The sequence below is a fragment of the Natrix helvetica genome, assembly GCF_964273705.1.
Source record: "Natrix helvetica genome assembly, chromosome: 14".
In the NCBI taxonomy this organism is placed as follows: Eukaryota; Metazoa; Chordata; class Lepidosauria; order Squamata; family Natricidae; genus Natrix; species Natrix helvetica.
Window position 1 is genome coordinate 13,406,781 of NC_138564.1, and position 27,503 is coordinate 13,434,283.

General features: G+C 44.8%; 1 protein-coding gene across 1 annotated transcript; it reads left to right on the forward strand.

Annotated features, from left to right (window-relative positions):
• Positions 1-1,001: 1,001 nt before the first annotated feature.
• Positions 1,002-27,480, forward strand: CCDC63 (coiled-coil domain containing 63). Its single transcript, XM_081966312.1, has 12 exons — positions 1,002-1,212; positions 5,810-5,979; positions 17,545-17,711; positions 18,198-18,387; positions 19,243-19,362; positions 19,908-20,089; positions 20,711-20,892; positions 21,338-21,555; positions 22,533-22,607; positions 22,819-23,011; positions 24,164-24,361; positions 24,717-27,480. The coding sequence occupies exons 1-12, from the start codon at positions 1,194-1,196 to the stop codon at positions 24,848-24,850; spliced, it is 1,848 nt and encodes a 615-aa protein (XP_081822438.1). The 5' UTR covers positions 1,002-1,193; the 3' UTR covers positions 24,851-27,480.
• Positions 27,481-27,503: the final 23 nt, after the last annotated feature.

A 27,503-nucleotide genomic window follows, 5' to 3' on the forward strand; every position in this document is an offset into this window, starting at 1 on the left:
TGAGGGGGAAAAAAGGGAGACCTGGCGCGCGCTCTCTCTCCCTCGTGCTCGCCCGTTTTCTGCCCCTCTCACTCGGCGGCTCCCTCCCACCCGACCCCACCGGCCGCGCGCACGCGCATTCTCACACTCCCTCGCGCGCTCTCTCCCTTCCCCTCCCGCGCGGGAGGCCTCACTCAGTTCGCGCGCCCGCGATCCTTCCGCCTGGGGAAAGAGATAGAAAGGAAAGGAGCGGGAGGCGGGGGGAGAGCGGAAAAAGAGTCTCCCCCCACCTCCTCATCCTTTCTCTCTCTCTCTCTCTCTCTCTCTTGTTTCTGTCAGGGCGCTCCTGAGGGGAGAAGCCAAAGAAAGCGGGGGAAATAATGGAAACCTAAGGGAGAGAAAAGGGGAAGGAGAGATGGGAGAGAGAAGGAATGGAGTTCTGCCTAAGGGGTGGGGGGATTAAAAAGACTGCCCTTCTTTAATAATTGATCAAGTGGGGGGGTATCAAAGGAAAGAGTTCCCTTGAGGATGTGCAGAGTTCTCCGTATTGTACTTGTCGCCACCTCCCATCCCCTTGAGGGTGAAGGTGCAGAGTTGCACCGACTCTAAAAGCCTTAGAAAAAGAAAGAAACAGAGAAGCTGTCCAGATGCTGAACTGAGCCACTGAATTAAATCCATTGTCAGTTGCTGCAACAGTCCTCAGGATTAGAACTCGTGGCCACACCTTGCCAAAGCTGGGGGGAAGGTCCTGGGGAGGGGGGTTTCCATTTGAAGAAAAGGGAGGTTCAGGAAGTCTTGGGGAGGGTGGGGGGGGGACCTCAAATAAGATTTATAACCCTTGCAAAAAGTTGTAGCCGCAACTGCAAACCTTCTCACAAGCAAACATGTTGCAGAATTTGTGGTTTCCACCCTGTACAAGATGGATGTGGCAAGGGAAAAAGGGAAACTGCTTAAGTCAATCGATGGAGGGACCAGACTTATCAAGATTAGATTCAAGGGGGGGGAAGTGGTTCCCCCACTTGATAAGGAAAACCTCTCTCCTTCTTCCTTTCTCCTGGGATTGCAACCCATTTTCCCCAAATGTGAACTCCACACTCCCCCCCTCCCCCCCAAAATCCATGACAATTTGGCTCACAGGCTGAATAAAAGGAAAGAGGGAATGGAACCACCCCAAGCTCTTCTGTGCAGAAACATCGCTTCCTTTAGAAGAAACAATGGATCAATTAACAAAAGGTAAAAAAAAAAGGTTTAGTTTTTAAAATGCAATATATAATCGACCCTCTTTGTGGTTTTTAGCACTAAAGCAGGAATATTTGTCTTTGCATCTTCCTACGTGAAGCTCAACATGATTCCGTGAATCCAGAAAGCTGCAGCATGAAACTTGCTATTCCCCCACCCCACAAAAAATATGCCTCATTTCTAGGCTAAAAGCAGCTAAAACCAGCATCACCTGGACCCGGGGGAATTAAAATTTTAAGAGCAAATGGGAGATCAGCAATAGAAAGCAGAGCCAGCCTCAATCCCAAAACCTTAAGTCAGCACTAATACTGTATAGCACATCATGTATTCCCTTGGCACCCACCCACAGATTCTGCAGCCACCGCACAGCCCTAACCTTTCCTGAATTATTTTGAGGCTTTCCCCTCCTTCCATACCTTTCCTCCCCATAAATCTCTTTTATTTTGGTGCTTCGAGCATCCGGGAGGCTTTCCAATGCTATTTATGATGCATGGATGGAGGGCTGGTGGTCCATGAGTGTCTGTGTTATTAGTATGTACTATTATTACGGCAGATGTCAAGGCCAAATTTTGTCCTTTCCAATTGACCCATTGCTGAATAGCTCTCCTAGCCTTATGCTGGGATGTGGCAGAAATCTGAATGGATAGAGCGGTTGTTTTTTGTTTTTTGTTTTCAAAAGATGTCAGCTCTAGTGCTTAAATATTAAGTAAATATTTCTCCTCTGAGGACTTATTTTTGGAACACGCGCAGGCAACACAGAGGCAATTATGCAATAACCTTAACTGTAACTATGTCATTATCACTGGGGGAACTGGTAAGTCTTTGAGCTGAGGCAGGGAGCTTGAGAAAAGCTGCAGTGTCATCTCGTCTTGAATATAAGTCAGGAAAAGAGAGAGTCAGTACCAAGAAAATGAAGGTCATCTGGGTTAAATCATACGCCATGTGCAGAATATGATTCTACCTAAAATAACAAAAATAATGGATTAAGTCTGGGCAATAGGGCTTAAATCAAACTGCAGAAGAAATATAGGAAGTCACTGGAATTTGAAAAACCCTTAAAAGGCCTGGGTTTATACTGGCATATCTAAACACTAAATGGGCTTCATTCTCATTCTCATTCTTGTTCTGGGACATCTAACTCTTTCTCTGTATCTGCAATCCACTTGCTTCTTCCATAGATAAAATCACCTTCACTAGAAAATATATCACTTTGCTGCCTAGGTCATTGTACCCGTAATTATTCCTTCTATCCTGCAAGGTTCCCTTAATTTTTTTCACTTGATTGTACTTGATAGCCAACAGGATCTTCCCTGCCACCAATAGAAAAATTCCCAACCTTATTTAAAAATTTAAAGATATTAAAATGTTCATATCCCATTTTTTTCAGTTCTGTGATTCTGCTGTGTTTCTCGCATATTCTTCTTCTCTACCTGAATTATCCCACCATCCTATTTAATAGGCAGTGATATTCCTTTAGGGACTTTATAGCGTGGAGATCACTTGTCTATAAAGTCACCAAGAGTTGGACATGACTAAATGGTTAAAAACAACAAGAGTATTCCTTAGGACTAGGCAAGTTTTAACAAGTAAATTTTAACAAAACTGCCTTATGGAACGAGTTATTCTTAGCAAAGAAAATTCAGTCTCCTTTGCAAAGCTATAATTGTGCCAATAAAAGAAACCCAAACAAAATGCCACAAACCCTTTTTGTAGTTTCGCAGTGGATCCTAAATGTATGAAATCCCCTCTATTTGCCCCAAAATGACTCTTTGGGACACTGAAGGGATCTAATGAGCACACATTCCAAGGAAATCCCGCCTTTATCTCTTATATTTGCATTGCTTGACAAAACTAAGCACCCACAAACAATGTTTCCTGCTCTCTCTTGACATTTCCCAAGCCTTGAATGACAATTTGGCTAAATAATGCAGGGTGACCTTATTCCTTCTGCTCTCTAGCTTTGCATTTCTTTCACGGCTGCCTCCTTCTCCAAATCCCCAATTTGGAAAGGCTTGTTTGTTTAATTTTCCTTTTCTATTTCTCTTTTCTTTCTGGATGCTTTTTGTGATCTTACTGGGTTGCCGATTACTGAAGATCCTGGCCTCATAAAGTAAAAAAAATAATTTAATTTGTGAACTGAGGCAAATTCTCCAACACTGGAAGTTTTAAAGAAGGGATTGGACAGCCATTTGTCTGAAGTGGTGTAGAGTTTCCTGCCTAAGCAGGGAGTTGGACTAGAAGACCTCCAAGGTCCCTTCCAACTCTCTTATTCTATTCTATTCTATTCTAGATTTCGATCATTCTGTGAACATCATATTTATGTAATGGCCACTGTTTGCTTTTTATGAAATAAATTCAAAATATGGCTTTACTGAACAAAGGTACGTCAAACAGGAGAATATACAGAATTGTCTTAACAAAGCTTGTTTTGGGAATATATTCTAAATGTTTAAATTCTGTAGATGTACTGAGCACCAACAGACAGCAAGGATCAGAAAAATAAAACTGCGCAATAGGTTTTGGAAAGTCAGGAAGAACATTCATTTCCTTTTCATCTGTCATTTTTAAAATGGCAAAAGTGTGACAGCAGCACCATTAAGAGCTTTTAGTGTTGCAACTTCGTGACGCAACACTTTTGTTTCAAGTGGTGAGAGTCAGTGGGGAACATTTTCCCTACCTTTTTTCTCTCTCTTCCTCCCGGTAAGGCTGCTTGTGGGCACAAACTGGATTTGGAAGGAAATAACAGAAATGGAAGAGAACAAACCTGAATGGAATTCTGAATAAGACCATCTTTTGCTACGTTAACCAATGTTTTCATTTCCCCCTTTAAAAAAAATAGATTGGAATTCTCATGGCAATGGCATATATTATTATGAGTGAGAAGGCTAGCTGAGATTGGAAGCCTATCTTTGTCTCAAACAATTCATACTAACTTAATCTCTGGACAACCAGGAGCGAGCTAGTCCTAACTGTGGGGCTCCCTTATAACTGGCTCCCTTCTTAGCACAGTCTGTAAGAACTCTGTTCTAAGGATTATTGTACTTGGTTTTTTATTGTGTATTTTCCCAAGACATCTGTTTAGTGGCAATTGAATTCTGGGATACACGGATGCAGCTGTGCTCTTTCCGTGTTCTTATGTTTTCATGAAGTAAGTTGCTGGTGATGACATATGAAGATAATGGTTATTTATTCTGGCAGTGGCTGTCTTTAATTGTTTTCATCTTCACATTTTCCTCTTAACTATTCTATTAGGATAAACTGGCTGGCAGGTCTTCAGGTATGATGTAACTGTGATGTAAAATACGGTATGGGCATGAATGAGCAGATTTTAGTAGTATACCTGAATTAAATTTCAGCTGAGAGAGAGCCTTGCACCTATTAATGGACTTTTTAATATGCTGTTGCATGCATCTTTCTGTCATTTACTTGCCTTCAAACTGTTCCCAATGCCTTGAAGATTATCACATGAGAAAGCCTCCACACTGACTTCCATGTGGTTGCTGGGTAGGAATTATGAGAATTGATCTAGTGCAATCAACATGTGAGAGTTGATCTAGTATTCTGTTCAGGCTGTTGCTCACCTTGTTGGTAGTATATCAACTTTTCGTCCACCTGTGAAGCACCACAAAGTTCCCCAGATCCAACTCTCGCTCAGGCGGGTCATGAAACCGCACATGACAAACTGTCCTGCAATATCCACAGTTTTACAACGTGACCATGAGACACACACTTTGTAATTTTGGGATACTTCTGCAATTGTACTTCCAGTTGCTAGTGTACTTTTTTAGTGCAATATTATACTGTAAATGTGTGCAAAGTTCAGACAGTGACTCTGTACATTTCATGTACTGTGCTTTCTTTAGAAAAAGAAAGCAATCACACCCAGTCCAACCTTTCTTCGGAAAACCCTCTTTTGCGTTTTGCCTATTCCCTAGTTTCTATAGCATTAGATTGCACTCAAGTATAATACATTTCATATATTTTTCTCAGCTTTAAAATGCTTTTCCAGATTGGTTTCCCCCCCCCCCCCTGCAAATTAACACATTTCCCCCAGCAGTATTTCCAAAGTGAAAATCACAATACCATAATTTGTAATTTACTATTCAACTGCTTAGAAACAACACAACTGCACTCCCCCACCAAAACAAAATTGTCATAAAGCAATCATAAGAAAAATAATTGTTGAGGTACAATAACTTCAGGAGGTCATACAACTGAGGGAAAGATTTTGTTTCAGCAACACCCTTGATTTTAAAATTCTAGAAGACATGTTGCTTGTCTTAAATTTCTGCCAGCTCCTGTCCATTTTTTAAAATTAATGTCGTCTGGGGAAATCAATGATAATTCAGGATCGTCTTCAGTTTGAGTCAGCATTTTGTTCATTGATTCAGAATTGCATTAAGATTCTAGGCTGTTCAAAATGACAATTTCCCAAGAGTTTTCAACCATTTTAACTGATGTAGTTTTTAATTTTTGTCACGAATGGGTTTAGTTCTACCAGCAGATGATATAGGTTTTGACTTAGGTGGAACTAGAACCAGCAAGGGAAGAGGAGAAAAATGGCCATTTAAACCCACTTTGTCTTCTGCAGCTGCAGCCCAACAGATGCCACCAATGAATTTTCAAGCAGTGTATGATTTACTTGTAATCTGTTTCTGCCAAATGGGAATTCTGGGAATTGCAGTCCCAACACATTTGAGGAACATCAGATTGGAAAAGCTTGATTTAGAAGGTACTAGAGACCAAAACGGCAAGCGAAATGTAAGTTATAAAACAAACAAAGTGTTTTTTCTGCCTTTGGTGATATAATGTTAAACATTTGGATCATGATAAACACATTCTTGTTTTTGGGATGCAATTGTGCAGTGCCTGATAATAATATGGCTGCTTAAAATACACCAAAGAAGTTAGGACTTTTTTTACAAATACAACGCTTGGAAGAGCATAGGGGTAAAGGAGTCCATGGCTGGACCAGAGTCCTACCGAATGCACCCAGTAATGTTTGAAAAACTCTCCAGAATTATAATTATATTTATGATAAAGAACGGAGAAAACATTGTGAGATGTTGCTCTCCTAAACTTTTTTTTTTGGGGGGGGGGGGAAATAGATTTTGGCCTTTCTTTCCCAGATAAGATCTCACTTAAGTGACATTGACTGATCAGTTTAATTTAGCAGTATTTGGCCAAGTTTCCCTGCAGATAAAAGATGGATGCTTCAGTTTATCCAGTGATAAACATCAAGGATGACAAAGATTAAATGTTATTGGAAATTTTTGTCCAAAAGGGGGGGGGGGGAGGTAGATACCGTTTTTTTAAAAAAAGAAGAATTCTGGTGAAACAAAGTATGCCTGAAAATTCTTCTATACAAGTATATCTATAAGTCAATATTCATATGCGCTCATACACCTATCTCTGTCTTGCACACACATGCAAAGAGACAAATGCATGCATAGGACATTCTTACAAAGTTCTCATATCACTCCCTTTTCTGGCTATTCTCATCGAAGTGCTGAGCTCCTCCTTTCTTTCCTGTGGGGAAAAAAGACCTGTACAAACGGAAGGCATGATTTTTTCCAGCATGCTCAGGGAATCCTATGCTTGGACCATAATAATGCCATGTCTTTCATGTCCCTATCTAGCAAATAAAGCAATGATTTTTTAAAAATTGAAATTCGTTCTTCAATTCAGGATTAAGACTTGCTCCATTTGTGGGCTTAGAGAACCAAAACATCCAGTCTGCATTTGCATATCTCCAGCCCTAGTCTGGGATACGTGATATTGTCAGCTATTCATCTCTTTTGCTTTTTCATCCTAAGCCTCTTTCATAACTGCATTGGAAGACCTGGAGTTGCCTTTCTGCTGTATAACACACTCAACAGAAAATGCAAACTATCTGCCTTCCCTCCTTTATTCATCAATATGACAGCCTGGCCCAGGGTGTGTTTTTCATACTCATCCCACGTTCTCTCTGAGGAAGTGCTCTGTCACTGCCCCTTCTTCAGTGGTACATGGACTTCCCTAGGCAGCCTGGCTGAGCTTCATCTGATTAAAAAACAACAACACTATTAATACCTTGTGCTGATTCGGATAAGGGATTATAGTTTCAAGGTTTATATGTAGCAGCAATTAAAATGCATTTTCTAAGACGGTGCCAAAGCCATTTGCATTCATCAAAAGAAACATAACCAATAAATATATGTATGCACTCTTCTTATCGGTTTAGCTGACTTCAGCAAGTCTAACAGCGGCTGCAAACTTCCTGTTGTTTCACTTTAGGGTGAGTCACCTGTGGGTTCAGTCTAAACTCACGCAGAGGGAATGAAAGCGGGAACAGCTAAAGCCTAAACAGATGGAGAAATAATATGAAGGAGGAAAGGGAATGGCAAGCAGGAAAGATCATAAAAGAAAAGTACCCAATTTGTACACTGTTCCCTATTTATTTATTTAGCCACCCATCTCCTATATGTGACTGGCCATCTCACTGTCTTTCTCCTTCTGATGTGCAGGCTCCAACAGGTCCTATGCTCCTAGAGAAATGTACTCCTTGGCAGGAAATCAGCTCCCCACTCCTGTCCTTTCAATGCAAAATTCATTGTGACAAATTGTTGGTATTAATAAATGCATCAAGCTAATCACAGTGGAAGCTGAGCTGCTGGTTGCTTCTGATCCCCCGGTTCACAAACAAGAGAGAACAGCCTCAAAGTGTTCTATTGTGGAATGACAGCCAGCCAGATGTCCAGCAGCAGGTTCCGTCTTTTCTGGACATTCTGCAAATGCCTAACAGTCATTTGCCCTCCTCCAAAATTTACTCCAGAACGTTACTTCTTAATCTTCCTCTCTGCCTCCTTATTCTCCCAGGCAACTCTCTATCTGGGCCCACCCCTCCCTTCCCCAGACCTTACGTCCAGTTCTGTCACCCAGGTGGGATAAAAGTAAGCGGATTAAAATGGCCCCTAAGAATGACTGTATGTGGAAAGAAATCAAGGTAGGATCAAATGCTCTCGGCCTGCTTATTCATCTTGCTCTGAAAATTAATCGCCTGCCGGCCTCCCATAATGAAGCAAAGACAGTGTTTGTGGACCTCCTGAGTGTCTTGCAACGCATGGTGCTCCCTGCACGGGATGCTTGATGAATTCTCTCATTCTCCCAGAAAACCCCCTCCCTCGGGCTGCTTTCAACAATCCGTTATCTGGTTTTTGACAGCTGAGTTCCAGCATTCGAGCTATGCATTGGTGAGCTTTAAGGGAAAATCCTAAAGAGCTCTCCTAAATTTGTCTCTGTGTAGCACCCTAGTGACACTGGAGTGTAGAAAAGAAACAGAAAGGGAAAGGGTGACCCCCCCCGCCCCCACCCCATCCTGTATGTCAGTCCAGAAGAACACAGGACCTTGTCTGTGCCATTCCCCCCCCCCCGCCCCCTGTTCCATCAGAAAGAAAACAAGGGGGCTGTCTGTTTCTCATTTTCCTTTACAAAGTGTGTGATTCTGTCAGTCGTCCAAATACAGCAATATCAGTCACAATAATTTGGAACCAAGTAATAAGAACTTAAGGCTAGCCGAGAACACGGCAACACGCCCAGTTCAGTAAGGCTGTCCTATTTCAAACATCTTTAAATATATGTTCATTGCAGCTGAAATAGACCGAAAAACTGGAAACACCCAACTGATTCTGACTGCACGGTTCCTTATGCAGTTGTACTCCTATCTAAATGGGTGCGCCAGCAACGATCGTTTCCATTGCTGTGATGGAGGATTTGTAAAAGGAAAATTAATTGTAGGAAAGTAGAGGTGGCATGTCTCATCTGACAAAGGAGAATTGAATTGGAGTTCTTTTACCTGCCTAGATCAACTCCCCTTTCCCATTTTCCTGCTTTGTAGCAGGTGTCCTTAGAGGTAGATTTAGAAGAAGAAAAACTCTCAGAAAACACTTTTCTTCCAAAAGGACAGCAACCCAATTTTGCCCACAGCTGAGATCTCCTCCTCCAAACAAATGGCTTTCCTTATCTTTGTCTACTCACTGAAACTCTCCTCTGATCTGCAATTTATCTGGTGCGATTGTGAGGAAGCTGCCCGCCCAGCAACAGAAGGGACACAGGGCTGCAAGTCCTCAGTCAACCGTGACTCCCTACAAGACCTAAGATCAGCCTTCCTCTGGATATTCTGATCTTGATCACTGGAAATGGACCCAGAGCACCTGGGCAGTCAGTGGGCATCATTGCATACACAAGAACAGATTATTTGAACCGATGGGGAAGAGAAAACCCTTAGCTGCTCTTCATGGAGGCAAGGCATGCCTTCCTGCCCATCTCCCTCCCAATTTAAGTGGAACCGGTCTCCCAGAGCTAAGTTCAAGAGAGGTACCTCTTACAGCTAATGATTTAGTCACCCTCTTGATCAGAACAAGCACAAGCCAAGTCTTGGGAAGCCACTTGTCTAATGAATATTAAACTCTGTGTGGCCAAGCATAATGAGTTAGGATGAGTAACTGGGCTTGGGGATATTTTTGATAGCCATCCTGCTGGAATCAAAACAGCTCTTGAAATCTTCTCCGAGAGCTTTCTTGAAATGCTTCCTAACAGGATGAGACTGATTACCTCGAGGCCCAGCCAACCTGGATTTTTTGATATCCGGAAACGAGGGAATGAGAAAGACGCAGGTTGCACTTTCTCCCAACTCGATATCTACACAGGATTTTCATGATCCAGTGGCAAGCACTGCTTGTTTCTTTCCTCATGGAACCTTTTCAAAGCCTTTTGTTCCACTGGCTTTTTATCTGAAGTCTCCCAGAATCAAATGACCTTCTTTTTGTAGACCAGTTGTCTCTTTAGCAGAAGGGTTTTCCTTCTGCAGCTAAACTGATGTTTCACATCCCTCAGAATTATTGGATTTTCCACATTCAACAACCATTCCTTCTTCCTTGCAGCCTTTAGAAAGTTTGCCAGGATTCCACGATATTGTTGAGACTTAAGGATTTTAGGTACTGCAAATTGCATTCAAAAACAAGGCTCAATTATATAGTGAAGACCTTTGGAAATCCAGGCAGAGTAGGATGACTTGTTAGAAGGGTCCAGGCTGTGAGAGAATTCTCTTGCCCTAAAATGGATCAAATCAAATCTTGAGATGAAGTATGGCTTGTACAGCTTGTACATTTTGAAAGCATGTGTCAGAGATGTTACATAAATCCTTGGAAGCTAAATATAACATTTTTGGGGTGTTGCTAAAACCAGAAAATAATAGTTCTATTCCCAAATCTGCTTGACAACGTTCCTCTCAACCCAGTGCGGCCTTCTGAAGGAGAAGGAGGTCTACGGCAGTCCTAACTTTCCCCTTTGGAAATATGAAGGGTGCCTGTGAATGGCATCTGGCATTGTCAAGGCCCCAAGGGGTTGCCAGCACTGCCCGCTTACAGGAAAGAAAGATGTGGCATAACCACGTTTTAAACAGTCAGTCAAAATACCCCTGGGAATATATATATAAAAAAAACAATGTTCTTTTTTTGCAGTGCTGCTTTCTGATATGAAAGCTATCCCAAAGGCCCAAGTGGGCAATAAGGCCAGCTGGCTCCTACTTTATTCCTCTAGATGTGTGGAATGGCAGCTTGCAGTTCTCCTGCCTAGGAAAAATGATGCAGGTTAGCTCTATCTGAAAGCCCCAGATTAAGGAAAGATATTTAATCTCCCAACCATCAAGCTAAACTTTTAAGGAAAGTAAGAAGCAACAAGTAGTTTTAAAAATTAATATTCATTCAGTCCTAGTTGGGCAGACTGGAATAGTTAAACCATCCAACAAAAATATGAAATATATTTTTTTTAAACTTTGCCCCTCTCCCAAAAACAAGTCTTGACAATAGCAATACAATTCTTGATGAGCTTTCATTTTGGCAGCTGCTGTGACAAGCGAGCTAATTGCAGGACAAAATAAATACATCTGGAGCCACAATGGACAAGAGATTCATCTCCCAGCCACTTTTGTGCACTTTTATGAAACTGATTGAGACATTAATCTCAATTAATGGAACTGCAAGAACCAGTCAGGGACTTGGAAACACAAAGACCAGGTCGCCTCTTCTAAAAAAAACCGAATGGAAGGGAATAGGCCCAACATAAATATAATAATAATAATAATAAAATTTTATTTGTTAGCCGCACCCTCTCCCGAAGGACTCGGGGCGGCGTACAATAAAAACACATAAGTACAAATATGGACAAGACATACACAAAAATGTAGACGTATACGTATACGAAGAGGAGGTGGACAAATGCATATAAACAATTAAAATCACAATTTAAAATCCCTTAAATAAATTACAAAATTAAAACCCGTCAGGAGCGATATAATCAAAACTATGGTTGAGCCAGGCCCAAATATGAAACTGCCCCAGGCGCATCCTCACAAGGGGGCCCCTGTCTCGTCAAATGGTCATGTGTGAGTCATTGTCAACCATCTAAAGTGTTTCCCAGAGGATTCTTGTAGGAGCTGCATTTTAGGCCCAAACTAGGAGGGATTCGAAGCACAGTGATATCACCCTCCCAAAATCTGTTTCAGTCTTTAGCACCATCAAAAACCTTGGATCAAATTAGATAGCCGTTTGACCAGGAACATTTCCCCTCGGAATGTCCTGCTAGATTCACACATTTTACTAAGCCAATTTGCTATTTTATCTATCTTGGGTAAGTAAGACAAAACGGCCAGGGGTATACACTGTGTTCAACCACAAACTAGGGTTAACAAACCACAACCGGCTGAGATTTAATAAGCTAACCACATATTGCAAACATTTGTGCAGTGTGGAATCGCGGAAAAGAGAGCAGGATTCCCTCTTGCTTGGGCCTTGGCGCCCCTAGGCACACAACTGGCAACCTTTATTTGATGGCTTTTCAAGTTTGCCATCTCAAGACACCATATCCCACGATGTAATTATCTATTAATTCGGCAGGATGCCTTGCCTGCCCCAAGTTCACCATGCATTCATTGTGGCCGCTGGCTGTAGCTCTCAGGGCCAACCTCAGCCCACCTAAGGACAGAGGACCTTGACCGGAGGACCTTCTACATTAGAAGTCAGATATCCAACTACTACACCAAGCTGCAGCCTTACGAGATATTGCCGTCTTTGCTTCAGAAAGTCTCCTTCATCTTCACTATTAAGGTTTTTTTTTAAAGTTCACCTGGTGAGAGTTAGTCCTACCCTACTGAATCCCAGGAGATTTATTTTGGAGGATTCTTCCCTCAGCGATGATCCCACCAGCTGCTATCTTGCAACTGTTGTGATAGAACACCTTTGTGCTGTGCCATTTTTAGTTCAGTCCCGTTTTTAAAAACAACAAAGCATTTCTTTTTTATGCTATGGATTCCCTGCCTCCGAGAGGCTCCCCGAGAAGATTGCGTAGGAGCTGCCTTTTTAAAGCCACCTCATTAGCTCCCCCCACCCCCAATCCTCCCCTTTGCGCTCCCATGGCCAAGTCGTGGCTGGAAAGACAAATGCTTTCTGACGGGATGGGAATTTGCATCCAGGTTGCTAGGCAACCGGTTGTGGTACTGCAGCCTCCTGAATCGAGAACTCCCTGCCTCAACCTGATTTTCCTGGCAGGATTCCACAATCTGTGGTTAGTGGCAGGCTATAATTTAAGAGGTAGTATGGAGCTTTTAATAGTCCAACATGTTTATGCAGGAGAGGTCTGCTGAGCTCAACAGCCAGGGAAATAAGATTGCTTACCAAAATAGAAAATCCACAGCTTTCCCAAGAACACCTGATCTTAAGTAATGCCCAGATGCTAGCTTCACGCATTATGCAAAATCCTTGGCTTTCTTACCTGTGGTTTATTGAGAAACTATGACACACTGGTTCATATCACCCATTGTGGGCTTCAGTGGCTGGATTCACATAGCAATAGCAATAGCCCTTAGACTTATATACCACTTCACAGTGCTTTTACAGCCCTCTCTAAGCGGTTTATGGAGTCAGCCTCTTGCCGCCAACAATCTGGCTCCTCATTTTACCCACTTCGGAAGGATGGAAGGCTGAGTCAACCTTGAGCCAGTGAGATTTGAACTGCTGAACTGCAGCTAGCAGTCGGTCGAAGTAGCCTGCAGTACTGCACTCTAACCACTGTGCCGTCTTGGCTCTATCTAACACAACATAGTTATTAGTGGTTTCTCTGATTTGGGGTTGATGCAGGGCATGAATGCAAACCAAATGTGCATGTACAGACAACCATTGGGGCTGTAAACCGTAGTTTGCTAAAGTATGCGGCTATTGCTATAATATGTGTAATATGTATGTGGAGTTCAGGTAGCAGAGACCAGTGGGAGCTGCCCAGAGTGCTGATCCATGCTTTGAAAACGTCTCTCTTCATTTAAAAGGGAAAACCCTGAGTGCCCATCTTGTACTAAACCACAATATGATGTGTTAACAGCATAACAGAGTTGGAAGGGACCTCAGAGGTCTTCTAGTCCAGCCCCCCCACTCAAGCAGGAGGCGTACACCGTTCAGGAAAATCGTCTGTCCAGTCTCTTCTTAAAAACCTCCAGTGGTCAGAGCCCCCACAACCTCTGGAGGCAAGTCACAGGGCCAAGAGAGGTTCATGGATTTATTCAATACACCCAGGATTATTTTTTTTTAAACTCTCCCAAGCTCATTTCTCATTTTGTTGAGTAGCAACCCCAAACCCCCCTGAAACGGGAGCCACAGCCATTTTTAAGCCACATCCCTGCAGGACTTGAGAAAAAGGGAAGTTATTCTGTGGGTCAGAGCAAATATTTCTCTAGTGCTGTGATCCAGACAAAGAGGCTGGACTGCATCAATTCCCTTCCCAGCCGTTTCATTGACTGCTTATTCGCAGCTGATAAACAATGGAGAATGGGACCCATAGAATCCGGGCACAATGAAGAATGCCACAGAGGGGGGGTGTTGTTGTTGTTGCTTTAACCAAACCAATTAACTTCTCATTCTGGGCAGAGGAAGATAGGAGAGCTTACTCCCAAACACCTGCAAAATATGATCAGAATGGCCCAACCAAGAAGTAAAGTTATTTCTCTCTCTGAGACTATGCTTCATTTGAGCATGGGGAGAGCACCTTTTATGCAAATACCTTTGCTATCCTGGCACCACGAGAACTCACTACCTCCATAGTTTGTGGTCAATATCAAGACTACAGAAAACAGCCCGTGTGAGAGTATTGTACTTCTCAATCTTGGCTAGAAGATTGAAGATGGATGGACTTCAACTCCCAGAATCCTCCAGCCAGCATCGCTGGGACTTGAAGTCCACCTATCTTCCAGTTTGCCAAGGGTGAGAAGCACCGTCTTAACCCAAGGTGTCCATGAGTCGCTGGGGTTAGGGCCATTCACACCCCTCCCCCTTAATTTCGTCTTTATTCAAGGCTTTTCCCCAACTCCTTCCTTTCTAAAATCGCCCTTGTTCGTGGGGGCCATTCCTGCCGGGAATTTCTGCGGGAAGGGGAGGAGCGCGGGAGCGAAGCCTGCCTGAAGCCCCTGCCCAGTGGGGGGAAAAGAAGGAGCAGGCGGGAAGGGTCTCCCTGGAACGCCCCCGGTGCAGCCAATGGGACGCGGCCGGCTCATAAAGAGCCCCTCCATTGTGCGTAGAATTAGCCGCGGTCCGCGCGTTCCGTTCAGCCGAGCCGGAGGCTCCGGAGAGAATCTGCAGCTCGACTGGGGTTCCCCCGCTTGGAACGGACTCCCTGAAGGAAGGAGAGAAGCCTGGGGTCGCCAAGGCGGCGCCCGGGAGTGGAAAAACCCCGTGGGTGGTTTTAGGAAGGTTACTTGGCGCAGGCGTATTCCTTAGCTCCGCCTTGGTCACGATTTCTGCCTTACTTGGCATCTCTCCCCTGTCCGCTTTGATGCGCTAATGGACTTCAGTGCCCCGGAGGAGAAGGGAAAGGTCTCGGGGGAGGGGGGGCTGCTGGTGGTAGGAACGTCTGCACTCGCAATGCCAGTTTGCTATACAGGGGAGCCAGGCATCATGTCCCCTTGCCCTATGGAACATCCTGATCTCAGAGAATCACTCCCCCCACTTTCTGGACATGCATCAAGATCTAACACTGCCAACTGGCGTGGGGGGATCTAAGAGTGGCACGCAAAACTGGACTTGAGGGCACTTTTCAAACCTCTGTAACTTTGAACTTTCGGCCTCTGTTATTAATGCTGGTTTTATCCATGTCGCTTTCCAGGGTTTTCATTTGTAAGCTGCTCACTTAGATGAGATGGGCGGTATAGAAATTTGATGAATAAATAAAATGTGAATAAATAATGGAAAGGATCCATCTAGGCTTCAGATCTCTTGAATCCCCTGCTTCAGTCCGATTCAGGACTAACAAGAGCTGGCGAATGTGTGAACTTCTGAGCCTAGACGGAGCACTCTTGCTAAAGTCTGCCCTCTTTTTCTGGTGCCCAAATTTGCCCCATCTGTTTCAACGTACTGGTTTTCTTTTAAAGCTGCGTTTCAGAAAATACTGGATTTTGATTTTTAAATTAAAAAACAGAAGTTTTAAGCCAAGGTCTTCAGGGAAGTGTGTGAACCGTGCCAGATCAGACGGGAAGATGCAGACTCAAATGAGCTGCCAACGTCTCTCTCTCTGGGGCCGGGTCTTCCTTTGCCATCCTGTCATCCTGGCTGAACTTCATCACTCCCAGACCGCTCCGAATGTTCCCTCCGGTCCATTTGGTATGTGGGTTTCCAGAGAGCAGCGGGCGCACAGTGCTTCAGTGCGCTCTCTTGTTATCGCTATGGAAACCCCAGTCCTGGATGGGTTGGGATGGAGCTCTGCCATCTGTTCCACCCCCTAATTTTAAGGGAACATGGCTTGGGTGACATCATGTCAATGTTCTTTTAATATGCTGAGGAAACCATCTGGGCATGTTGTCCCAGACCCAAAAGAGAGGAGAAGAGATGTGGAGACTGCTTGCTTGCAAATGGATGACAGCAATTCTCCCTATGAAAACTACTTTATTAACTTCTTTTTTCAGGTTTCGTTTTGGGAACGATTAACCTGGTTTCCTTAACAGAAGCACCAAGCCTCAATCCAGGCAAACATGAAGACGCTGGTAAACACGGTTGTTAGCGTTAAGCCTGGGTAACGGTAGAGTCTGCACCTCGCCTGTCATCGCTTAGCCATGGCGCAGGAGCCCGAATGCCTGCTGCCACCCACCCCCCTCCCCACAAATGAGAAAAGATTCTCATTTTAGATGACTGAGTCAAGGGGCCCACCTCCTTGCAGACTTTGGCCACCTGCTGCCTTCAAGATGTGCCTTTGACTCCCGTCCTTCCAGGCAGTGCAGGGAAAGGCTTGATAGAGTTATCATCCCACGCATGGGAAGGGCACTGTGGGAGAGAGCTGCCTTATTGTGCGGAGTTGAAATGCCATTGGCTGCTGGTTTCATTTTAGAGAGCGCTTCTGTTTTCCACCTATGAAAGCTAAGACTGGATTCAATTTAATTTAGGAATAGCTTCTGTTTCTCTCTCTCCCTCTCCCTATCTATCTATCTATCATCTATCTATCATCTATCTATCATCTATCTATCTATCTATCATCTATCTATCTATCTATCTATCTATCTATCTATTTATCTATCTATCTATCTATCTATCTATCTCTATATCTATCCATCCATCCATCCATCCATCCATCCATCCAATCTATCACCTTCTATCTCAGTGTTTCTCAACCTTGGGAACTTTAAGATGGGTGGGCTGCAACTCCCAGAATTCCCCAGCTAGTTCTGTGAGTTGAAGTCAACCCATCTTAAAGTTCACAAGGTTGAAAAACACTCTGTCTGTCTGTCTGTCTGCCTGCCTGCCTGCCTGCCTGCCCCAATCCAGAGCATACTGGCAAAAGCCAGACAGTCTGAGCAGACTTTTAGGTAAAGGAAGCAGCCTTGCTTAGTGTGTTCCATTGTTGTCTTTGGGATTAGCAGAACTTTTTTGAATTGCAGGAAAGGACCAGCCTTTGCACCATCTGAATCACGTCTTCTGTTTTGCATTTGATTTGGCCGGACTGATGAGCTGATTTGGTATCTCACTCGGTCAACTATTGCAAACCCCAACTACTCTCGCCCTCCCCCCCCCCCTGCAAGTTATGGTAGCACAATTTTTCTTCTGCTAGGTTAGTCGTGACAGTGGAACAATAGGCCTCTCCTTCGTGTAGGTTTTGGGAAAATTAATAGTCAGCTTTCTGATAGAATAACTTTGCTTTACTTCACTCTGAATAAGGAAAACTGCTTCCCTGGGGGAAAGGGACATTGTAATCCCAAAGGAAACCTAAGCCCAGTTAAAGGACAAACCCCTTTTTCTTTTAAAAATATCTCACCTGCAGCGCCGGAGGGCGTCTCATTCCAGGAGCGAGACCTCTGAATACAGCGAGAAGGAAAAGGAGATGATGGCAGAAGTTGAACTGAGGAAACTGCAGCAACAGTTTCGGATGATGGTGGAGAGCCGCAAGTCCCTTGGTCTCAAAACGCAGCAACAATTGTTCCACCAGGAGTAAGTCTGCCCGCCATCAGCCAGGAGCTGCCATGGTGGGTGGGCATGTGTGTGTATGGCCCACATTGATATATGCCAGCCAATAATCTGTTCTGCTGGCTGGGAAAAGTGAATGCCAACATACCTGCTTCTGTTTAAATTTGTCTAAGTCACCTTTGCACATTGGTCAGTTGACTCCTTGTGCTAACCATGACCTGTTCTTTAGGGCATAAAGAGAATAACAGAGTTGGAAGGGACCTTGGAGGTCTTCTAGTCCAGCCCCAACGCTGTTCCCTTCCCACCAAAGGTGGTCCCTATTTTTCTACTTGCATTTTTTACGTACTTTTGAACTGCTAGGTTGGCAGAAGCTGAGACAAGTAACAGGAGCTCGCTCTGTTATGCGGCGCTAGGGACTCGAACCGCCGAACTGCCAACCTTCCCAATGGACAAGCTCAATGTCTTAACCACTGAGCCACCGGATAAAGGCCTTCTTTTTTTCCTTTACAGAAAACACATCCATGCCTTGAAACAAGAACACGATGCGGTTAATTTGCTGCTGACTCTCACCAAATCACCCAACCACCTTTTCATAGATGACCGGAACTTCATGGAGCTCCGATTCCTTCTGCAGACCAAAGACGAGTACGATGCTCTCATCAGAGCCACCAAGAATTTGATTGCAGAACTTGATGACAAGGTGCTTGGGAGAATGTGCGACTTACAACCCGGGTGGTTGTGAAGCACGATAGACAGCCTGCGAGCGAGCGTGAGAGTGTGAGATTCGCAGCTCTCCTCCTCCCCTCTCCCCAAATGTGTGCCTTCTGCTTTTGACTCCTCGGTACACTTTCCCTGCCGATCAAAGCTAATTTAGCAGGCCCTAATCCTTGTGCAAACACAGTCTCCAGTTCAAAAGCTAAGAGACCATAAACTCAAGGATTGCCAGCTGTAGAGTCTTAGGCAAAAAAAAAAAAAAAGAAAGAAAGAAAGAAGAAAGAAAGAAAGAAAGAAAGAAAGAAAGAAAGAAAGAAAGAAAGAAAGAAAGAAAGAAAGAAAGAAAGAAAGAAAGCAAGCAAGCAAGCATTTGGGGAAATTCTGTTGAGTTGCCCTCTCTCAGTCTCAATTTCTTTTGCGCCGTTTTTGTGGCTTGGAGCAGGAACTGCTTCGTGTACAGGCAGTCCTCGACTTACGACCGCAAGTGAGCCGGCTTCCCCACTGACTTTGCTTGTCAGAAGGCCGCACAATCCGATCACATGACCCCAGGAGACTGCCACCATCATAAATATGCGTCAGGGGCCAAGCAAGTGAAGTTTGATGACGTGACCATACAGGCATGCGTGTGAAAAACAGTTATATGTCACTTTTTTTCAGTGCTATTGTACCTTCGTAGTGGCCACTAAATGGTTGTAAGTCGAGGACTACCTGTACACAACTAAGCATCAGATATTTAGCGATTATATTAGCAGCCCCACTGCAGATTATCCGTTGTTTTCCTCCCACTGTCGTCTTTCAATGAAGAGAGAGAGTTTTGAGATGTCTCTCCCTCTGCTTTTAGGTAGAAGAGGTGGAAAAAAAGATTAAGGCCCAGAAGGTCCTGATGGTGAAGCTGAGGCAGGAGTATGATGGCAAGTGGCTCCAGAAGCAAATCCACAAACTAGACAACCGTCTGAATCACGTGAGTGAGTCTCTCATTTTGCAGACTGGCTAACTTTCCTCTTGCGGGAGAAGTTGGCCTCTGTCTCCACCTTGAGGAGAACCGTTGAAATAAGGACCACAAACGGCAGCCCTTAAAAACAAACTTGAGGGGGCAGAAGATCTCCAAATTTAGAACCGTGATCAGGTACGTACAACAGATGATGGCGAAGGTAAAGCAATGGGGCTTCTTTTGAACTTTCCCTTTGGAGTCCAGAAAATACATTTAGGCCTGGAATCTGGACTCTACTAGTAACCATAGGGAACCTCTGGCCTCATTTTGTGTTTTCCAGACGTTGCTCTCCAAACCTTCCCTTTGTAAATCACTTCTACTTGGAGGTGTCAGTAAGGAATAAAGACGTGGAAAGTCGCAGAAAGAAAAGTGAAGGATGCGTTATTCAAATCCCACCCAAAACTTATCGCTTCCCTCATTATTAGCCGCTCTTCTCCATGACTTTGAGAAACAGTGTTAACTCTAGCCATTAGAATGCCCTGGATCCTTCCCTAATTTTAACCTTTGACCTCCAGGCTACGGTACATTTTGACACGATCTTGACCAGAAACGCCATGCTCCGTGAAGAGATAGAAACCCTGCAGTGCCAGAAGGGGACTTACGAAGGAATCTACTCACGGCTTCACAAGAGGTTTGAGCAGCAAAAGAGGACCATAAATGCATCCATTGAGCAGTCAACCCAAGCCTACGAGCAGAGGTGAGGAGGAGGAGGAGGAGGAGGAGGAGGAGGAGGAGGACCAAGGGTGCAACCCTCTCTGCTCACTTTCAGGACTGCAACTTCGACTGTTGGGCAAATTTGAGATTCCCCGTCTAAGGGACGCTCTCTCTGTAAACAAAGGTGTTTTTAAAAGATGGGATGCATGCCACAAAATGGAAAGTGCTAATTGTCGGATGGCAGAAGGCAGGCAGGGCAATCTCTTATTACAATGCCTTCTTTCCCCCAACCCAACCCAACCCAACCTACCTACCTACCTCCATCCATCCATCCATCCATCCATCCATCTATCTATCTACAGTACATATCTCTCTCTCTCTCTCTATCTCTATCTCTAATCTATCTACTATCTATATATCTATCTACATCTATTTATCTATCTATCTATCTATCTATCTATCTATCTATCTATCTATCTATCTATCTATCTATCTTCTATCTACTATCTATCTATCTATCTGTCTATCTATCTATCATCTACCTACCAACCTACCTACCTACCTACCTAACCACCCACCCACCCACTGACCTACCTACCTACCTACCTACCTACCTACCTACCTACCTACCTACCTACCTATCTGCTTCTCTGTTTCTTATAAGGGTTGAAGCCCTGGCGAGGATCTCTGCCATGAACGAACGGCGGTCCAAGGACATTGCCCAGTTCAACATTGAGTTTCGGGAGCTGGAGCGAATCTATAACCACGAGACCAAGCTGAAGGCATTCATGCTCATCAAACTGGTGGACCGCTCAGAAATTGAGGAACAGGCCAAAAAGGAAGAAGGTATCATCTTGTCACTCGGTTCATGCCAGTGTAAGGGGGGGCGGGCGGGGGGGAGTGCTATTTGAGGCAAGAAGAAAAGGTCCCTCATCTGATGTCCCCCAGATGTGTTGCATCTTCCCAAACTGGGATTGGAAAACACAGCAAGGCAATATCCTCCATCCCTGAGAACCTGTTTGGTGTCGTAGTTAAGGCACCAGGCTAGAAACCAGGAGATCAGGAGTTCTAGTCCTACCAGGCACTAAACCAGTGACTTTGGGCCTTTTTTAAAATTTACCTCTTCAAAATCTTGGTGCGTCTTATACACTGGTGTGTCTCATACTCTGAAAAATACGGACATGGGTGTGTATGTCCAGTAACAGTAACAACCCCAGTGGGCGCTACCTTTTGGCTGGGCGGTCAGTTTTTTGGTTCCGTATCCTAAAGAGCCAGTCCAACTTTCCCTCAGTGCACAAGGCCAGGAAGCGGGCCAAGTCAAAAGGAGAGAGCTTCGAGAGCTACGAGGTGGCCTACATGCGACTGCTGAAGCTGACGGAAAACGGGGACATCGGGCAGCTGGTGGAGGACTTCCTCGAGAAGGAAGAGAAGAACTTCGCCTTCTTCAGCTACGTCACCGAACTGAACAATGACATGGAAAGGCTGCAGAAGAGGATTGAGGAGGTCCAGGTGGGCTCCTTCTCTCCCTCCCATCTCCCTTTTCAGAAGCGCCTCTGGGCAGCTGCTTCATTGGTACTCGGGGGTCTCGAGTCCCAAAGGTGCTTTTTTCCCCCCAGAGGCAGCTGGACGCTCTGGTTTTTTTCCTTTGAAGACGTTTCGCTTCCCATCCAAGGAGCTTCTTCGGCTCTGACTTGGATGAGAAACGAAACGTCTTCCAAAGAAAAACAAGGAAGTCCAGCTGCCTCCTGAAAAAAGCACCTTTGGGACAACCGTGACCCGGAGGACTGAGAACCTCCATAGTCAGGGTCTTTGGCTGCCCAGCCCTTCTGCACTTCAGCCATTCTCCTTCCCATCAGTGCAAAGAGCCACTTTTAAAAAGCGAAGCCTTTTTCATAGGCAGACCTGGGTGGCTGCTGCCACCATGCAGCTGAGGCAGAGGCGGCAGCAAGATCCATCTGGGTGAACTCCCTGGAAACAGCTCCAAACATTTGTTTTTACAAATTGGAATTCCATTCTCTGATTACAAGTGTTTGAGGGTGAGGAAGTTTGTTGAGGCCCTGGGAGGTGTTTTTTCCCCTCCTTTCCTTTCCATTCCTTTCCTTTCCTCTCCCCTCCCCTCTCCTCCTTTCTCCTTCCTCCTTTCTCCTCTCCCCTCCCCTCTCCTCTCCCTTCCCCTCTCCTTCCTGCTCTCCTGTCCTCTCCTTTCCCCCTTCCTTCCTTCCTTCCTTCCTTCCTTCCTTCTTTCCTTTTTAGGGGTGTTTTTTATCTGAGCATACTTACCCTGTTCTCCTTTCACTTTTTTTTTAAACCCTCTCTCATTATGTAAAACCGGCCAGGTTCATTTGAGAGTCAAGCAGCCTTCCGAGTTAAATAAATATAGGCTGTCATGCTCTGAACCTGGTGCTTTTTTTTGAAAATGCCCCTAGCCAAGTCGCAAGTGGCCGGAAGGCCAGAATGACGAGTTTCTGAACTTCTGAACTTTGTAGAACGAAATCAGCCACTTGAAATCCCAGCGGAAGGCAGATGAAAATGTAATTCATGGCAGCCTGAAAGGCATGGAGGTACATAGTGGAACTGGTGTGCATGTGTGTTTGTGGGAGGGAAGGAGGGAGGGAGAGCAGGGCAGTGTCTCCTGTCCTTTATTTATAAGAGAACGTGATTCTCCAGGGTGGGAATCAGTTGGGCTTAGCTTTGGGGTGCGGGGGTGGGGCTTGGTAATACTTTTACTTTCACCGTCTCTCTAGCCCCATCAGCCTCTTTTTCTGCTCACAGGAGAAGCTGCAGAAGACCACTGAAAGGACCAACCTCTATGCTTACAATCTGAAAGAGAGCAGCAAGATCTTGGACCAGCTGAAATCCACCATGGATTTCCTGTTCAAGAAGATCGGCTGCGATGCCACCCAGATCAATCTGCACCTGGGAGAGACCGGAGAGGTCACGGATCAGAATCTGATGCAATATTTCAGTGAGTGGAAGGACCAGGGTGCCCCACGCTGAGCTTGATCGCCTTGGGTTTTTTTCCCCTAGAGAGCCTTAGAGGCTTCCCATGCATGTGGGCCAAGCTAGGAGAGAAAATAATACAAACTGACCTTCCATAAGAGCCTGTCTTCGGTCAGGTAAAGCCTTCCAACATTCCCTCATTTGTCTTCGTCTTTCCATCTGGGATTTTTCTCCTCTTAGTAGACTGTTTCCCAACCCTGAGAACTTTAAGAAGTGTGGATCTCAACTCCCAGAATTCCCCAGCCAGCTGGGGGAAACACTGTCTTATAGCTTATGTAGAACAGAACAGAATAGAATAGAATAGCAGTTGGAAGGGACTTTTAAGGTCTTCTAGTCCAACCCCCTGCTCAGGCAGGAAGCCCTACACCACTTCAGACAAATGGTTATCTAATCTCTTCTTAAAAACTTCCAGTGTTGGAGCATTCACAACTTCTGGAGGCAAGTTGTTCCACTGATTAATTGTTCTCACTCTCAGGAAATTTCTCTCCTTGATTAGTTTCCACCCATTGCTTCTTCTCCTGCCCTCAGGTGCCTTGGAGAATAGCTTGACTCTCTCTTCTTTGGGGCAACCCCTGAGATATTGGAAGACTGCTATCCTGTCTCCCCTAGTCCTTCTTTTATTAAACCAGACATACCCAGTTCCTGCAACCGTTCTTCATATGTTTTAGTCTCCAATCCCCTTAATCCTCTTTGTTGCTCTTCTCTGCACTCTTTCTAGAGTCTCCACATCTTTTCTACATGGTGGCGACCAAAACTGAATGCAGTATTCCAAGTGTGGCCTTACCAAGGCATTATAAAGTGGTATTAACACTTCACGTGATCTTGATTCTATCCCTCTGTTGATGCAGCCTAGAACTGTAGTCTTTGCAGTGTTTGTATGTAAGGTTTTAATGAGAATTTCCCCTTTTAATCCAACGAAGCCAAATTTATCAGTATCAAGCGGTGTTTATTGGGAAAACCTGATCTAAGAAAAAAAAACCTCCAGAGCTAACAGTCACACCTACCAAATCAGGACCAAGAAGCCCCCTTGTCCGCCAGTTTCCTTTGCGCATCGTGTGAGATGTGAAGCCCCCTCCCTCCCTCACCCCTCAGGTTGCCTTTGCTTCTCCCTCTGCAGGCATTCTTGAAAAGAAAAGTAACGACCTTTTGCTGATCGAATCCTTCCTGCGCTACAAGGAAGTCGAAGGGGAGCTGGACACTGTCCCATTGCAGAATCCCTTTTTGGGCGGGAGTGCTCTGATGAAGAAAATGGAGACCATTAAAATGGCTCCACCTTCCCTCAGCGTGGATCCCTTTGCAGACATGCCAGAGCCCAGTAAGTAATTCCCGGGAGAAGAGACGGCTGCGCAAAATTTGAAGCCGGCAAGAATGAGGGTGCTAGCTATTCAAAACTGCCTTGGAAGATTTTTAGAAAGGCAGAGAGAATTCCCTTATGTTCTCCCTTTGATCAATGTTTTCCACCAAGCTTTTTCTTGGTTTTCCTCGAGTTTTCTGAAAGAAAAATAAGGAAAACCAAGGTAATCAGTCAAAGGGTGGGGAGAACACAAGCAGGAGGTGGTGTGTTCATGCTGTGGAAACGGGGCCATTCACTGTCACGGTGATTTTAAAGAGAGAGAAAACGCCTCTTCTCCAAACTCACCTCGTCAAACTTCTCATTCTTTTCCCAACAGTGGAACCACTTGACCACAAAAACCTGCGGTCCATGGTCTTGGAGAACCAGGAGAAGGAAAAAGCCAGGTGGAACTCTGCCACGGAAAGATCAGAGAGTGGCGGCAAAGATAAAAAGAAATTGTCACCTGTATAGGAGCCAAGATCGAAATGGCTTTCGGGATGAGAAACCGTCTTTTTTCATCAGCTTCTTTCATATACTTAGATTCATGTATCTACTTTTATATATACAGACATATATATATATATTTATACACACACACACAGAGTACAAAACGGGATACCACGGTGGATTTTCTTTGCATAGGATAAAAAAAAGTATTAACCAAGAAAGCATTTGCCTCTTGAATTTCTACAGCTTGCTGCTTTGCTTGCGTCTTTCGTCTTTTTGGTTTCCCTGAATTTCCCTCTTTTTTAATACACCCTCAAATATCTAACTGGACATCACCCTCCAGCTTTGAAAGTTTGGAAAGACAGAAGTGAAAGCCCAGCACCCACCGAGGACCCCCCACTTTGATGAGGGCTGCATTCATGTTGCATCAGGTTTTTGTTTTGTTATAGTGGAAGTTTGCCCACCTCTTTTTCCAGGAGAGCAAATTCCTTGGCTGTACTAAGACATCCTCCATTCTGACAAGGATGCTGCAGAACACTTCAGAGGCAATTTTCCCCCTTCTAGCACTCTGTAAAGGTGACTCTCCTCCTTGACCTTGAAATGCCTGGCCCGGTTATTGATTCTGTTGTTGTTATGTTTTTCTGTGCGGCTGTTGCAGTCTCGAGCCGTTTCCTGGTTTGGCAGGTTCTATTAGCCAAAGAAGATTAAGGGAGATGTTTCTGGCACCTTGTTTTTTCCCAGTAAAAAGAGCAAAGTCCCCACAAGGCCTCTGGGCTGCGCCTACAGGAGGACTCTGCAGAGATCAGATGGAGAGAAAGAAGGGGAAGCGCCTGTAATGGAATCCATGACCTTCCACTCCATTCTTGAATTAATGTTGGTCAACCCTCACATTGATCCTCATCAGCAGAGTCTCCTAAGGAAGCCACAATGGCTTAGTAGTGTCAACCAAGCTTTGCCTTATGTTCTTCCTAGGGCCGATGTTATATGGATATGGCTCCGTTATAAACCAGTTACTTTAAGCCTTGCTAATTTTCTTATTTCTTACATCTTAAAAAACAGAAGACCCTCTCAACACCACATTTTAAGATGTGAAGTGGAAAAATGTCCTTCGGTCCTAAAACCTTCCAATGCCAAGAGGCAGAGTGGATGAAAAAGTGGGGTGTGGAGTTATTGAAGTAGGATCAGGACTCGGATTTATCCAAGAACGCAGCGTGCTTTTCTAGGTTCCAGACAGTTTTACTATTTATAGCCCACTGTGAAGGAGCTGTGTTATCTCACAGCATGCTGTTAACAGAGACCAAAGGCCTTGCCATAAAGATTGCACCTGTGTGTGTGTGTGTGTGAGGTTCTTGGAAAGCCTGGGAGTCGTAATCCCAATACAGCTGGAGCCTTTCAGGTTGGCGGCTCACAAAGGTAGACCACCAAGCTGGTAGTCATTGGACATTTGGTTTTGCAATCCCAGACGCTCAAGACAAACTGGCCTCGGATGGGTCTCAACCTATCTTAGGTTAGCCTGCCTGTTGCATAACCTGGGAAGAGCAGAGGATGGACAACCCTACATGCATCCAGAAGGACAATCGTCTGGTTCCAGCCGTGTGCTTCCATTGGGTAAGAGATTCACACTAATGCAGAGCTTATTGGGGGAGTGGGAGGGAGAGGGAGCCTGGGTTCACACTTCCACGATCAGCAGGAGGCGAGATGTGCCTATTGACCTTTTCAAGGGGTTATTCTGGGAATAGAAGGGAATAGAAATGCAACTCAATGGAGGGAAATTAAGAGAGAGAGGAGGTGAGTAAGATCAATAGAGCTGTGGTGGCGCAGTGGTTAGAATGCAATTTTGCAGGCTAGCTCTGCATTCCCACTGCCAGGAGTTCGACCCTGACCGCCTCAAGGTTGACTCAGCCTTCCATCCTTCCGAAGTGGGTAAAATGAGAACCCAGATAGTTGGGGGCAAGAGGCTGACTCTGTAATCTGCTTAGAGAGGGCTGTAAAACACCGTGAAGTGGTATATAAGTGCTATTGCCATAATAGGTAGGAAGCCTCCATAGATAATGTTGGTTTCCCAGCAAATTTCCACACCCCGGTGAGAATGGCTGAATCAGCCTTGTTCCACCAATAGGATTACTTAGCTTCTTTTAGAAGATGCACAGCTGGCATATTTTTCTCTGCTTTGGTGTGTTGCTTTTGGATGGTCAAAAGAGGGAGTCCCCGGGGGGAGGGGGGAGCAGCATACATGACTGGGACCTAAATTTTGTGAGCAAACCTAGATAACACCTGTAGGCCAACTTTTTTTGGTACCCATGCCTTCCTTCCCATTGAACATCAGACGACATGCCCTTTTCCCAATTTCCATGCTTTTCTCTTTCAAGATGTGGGGTGATTGGGTTGTGCAATGTGTGTTTGTGTGGTGTCTTTTATTCATTTCTAAGCTTGAATCTTGCTTTTCTCTAACCTAACGTGGTTAGCATCACTGGTTGAGGAATTCTGGGGGTTGAAGTTCACGGGTTGTAAAGTTGTCATAGTCCCCCACCCCTGCTCTTCAGAAATGGCTAGAGCAGCAGTGGCCAATTTGTGGTCCTGTTGGTGAAGCCTCCTCCTGCTCAGCTCCACATACTGTTGTTGGGCAACCTCTTAGCATTGTGTGTTAAGTGGGAAACGCACCCTGCTCTGGCCTCAG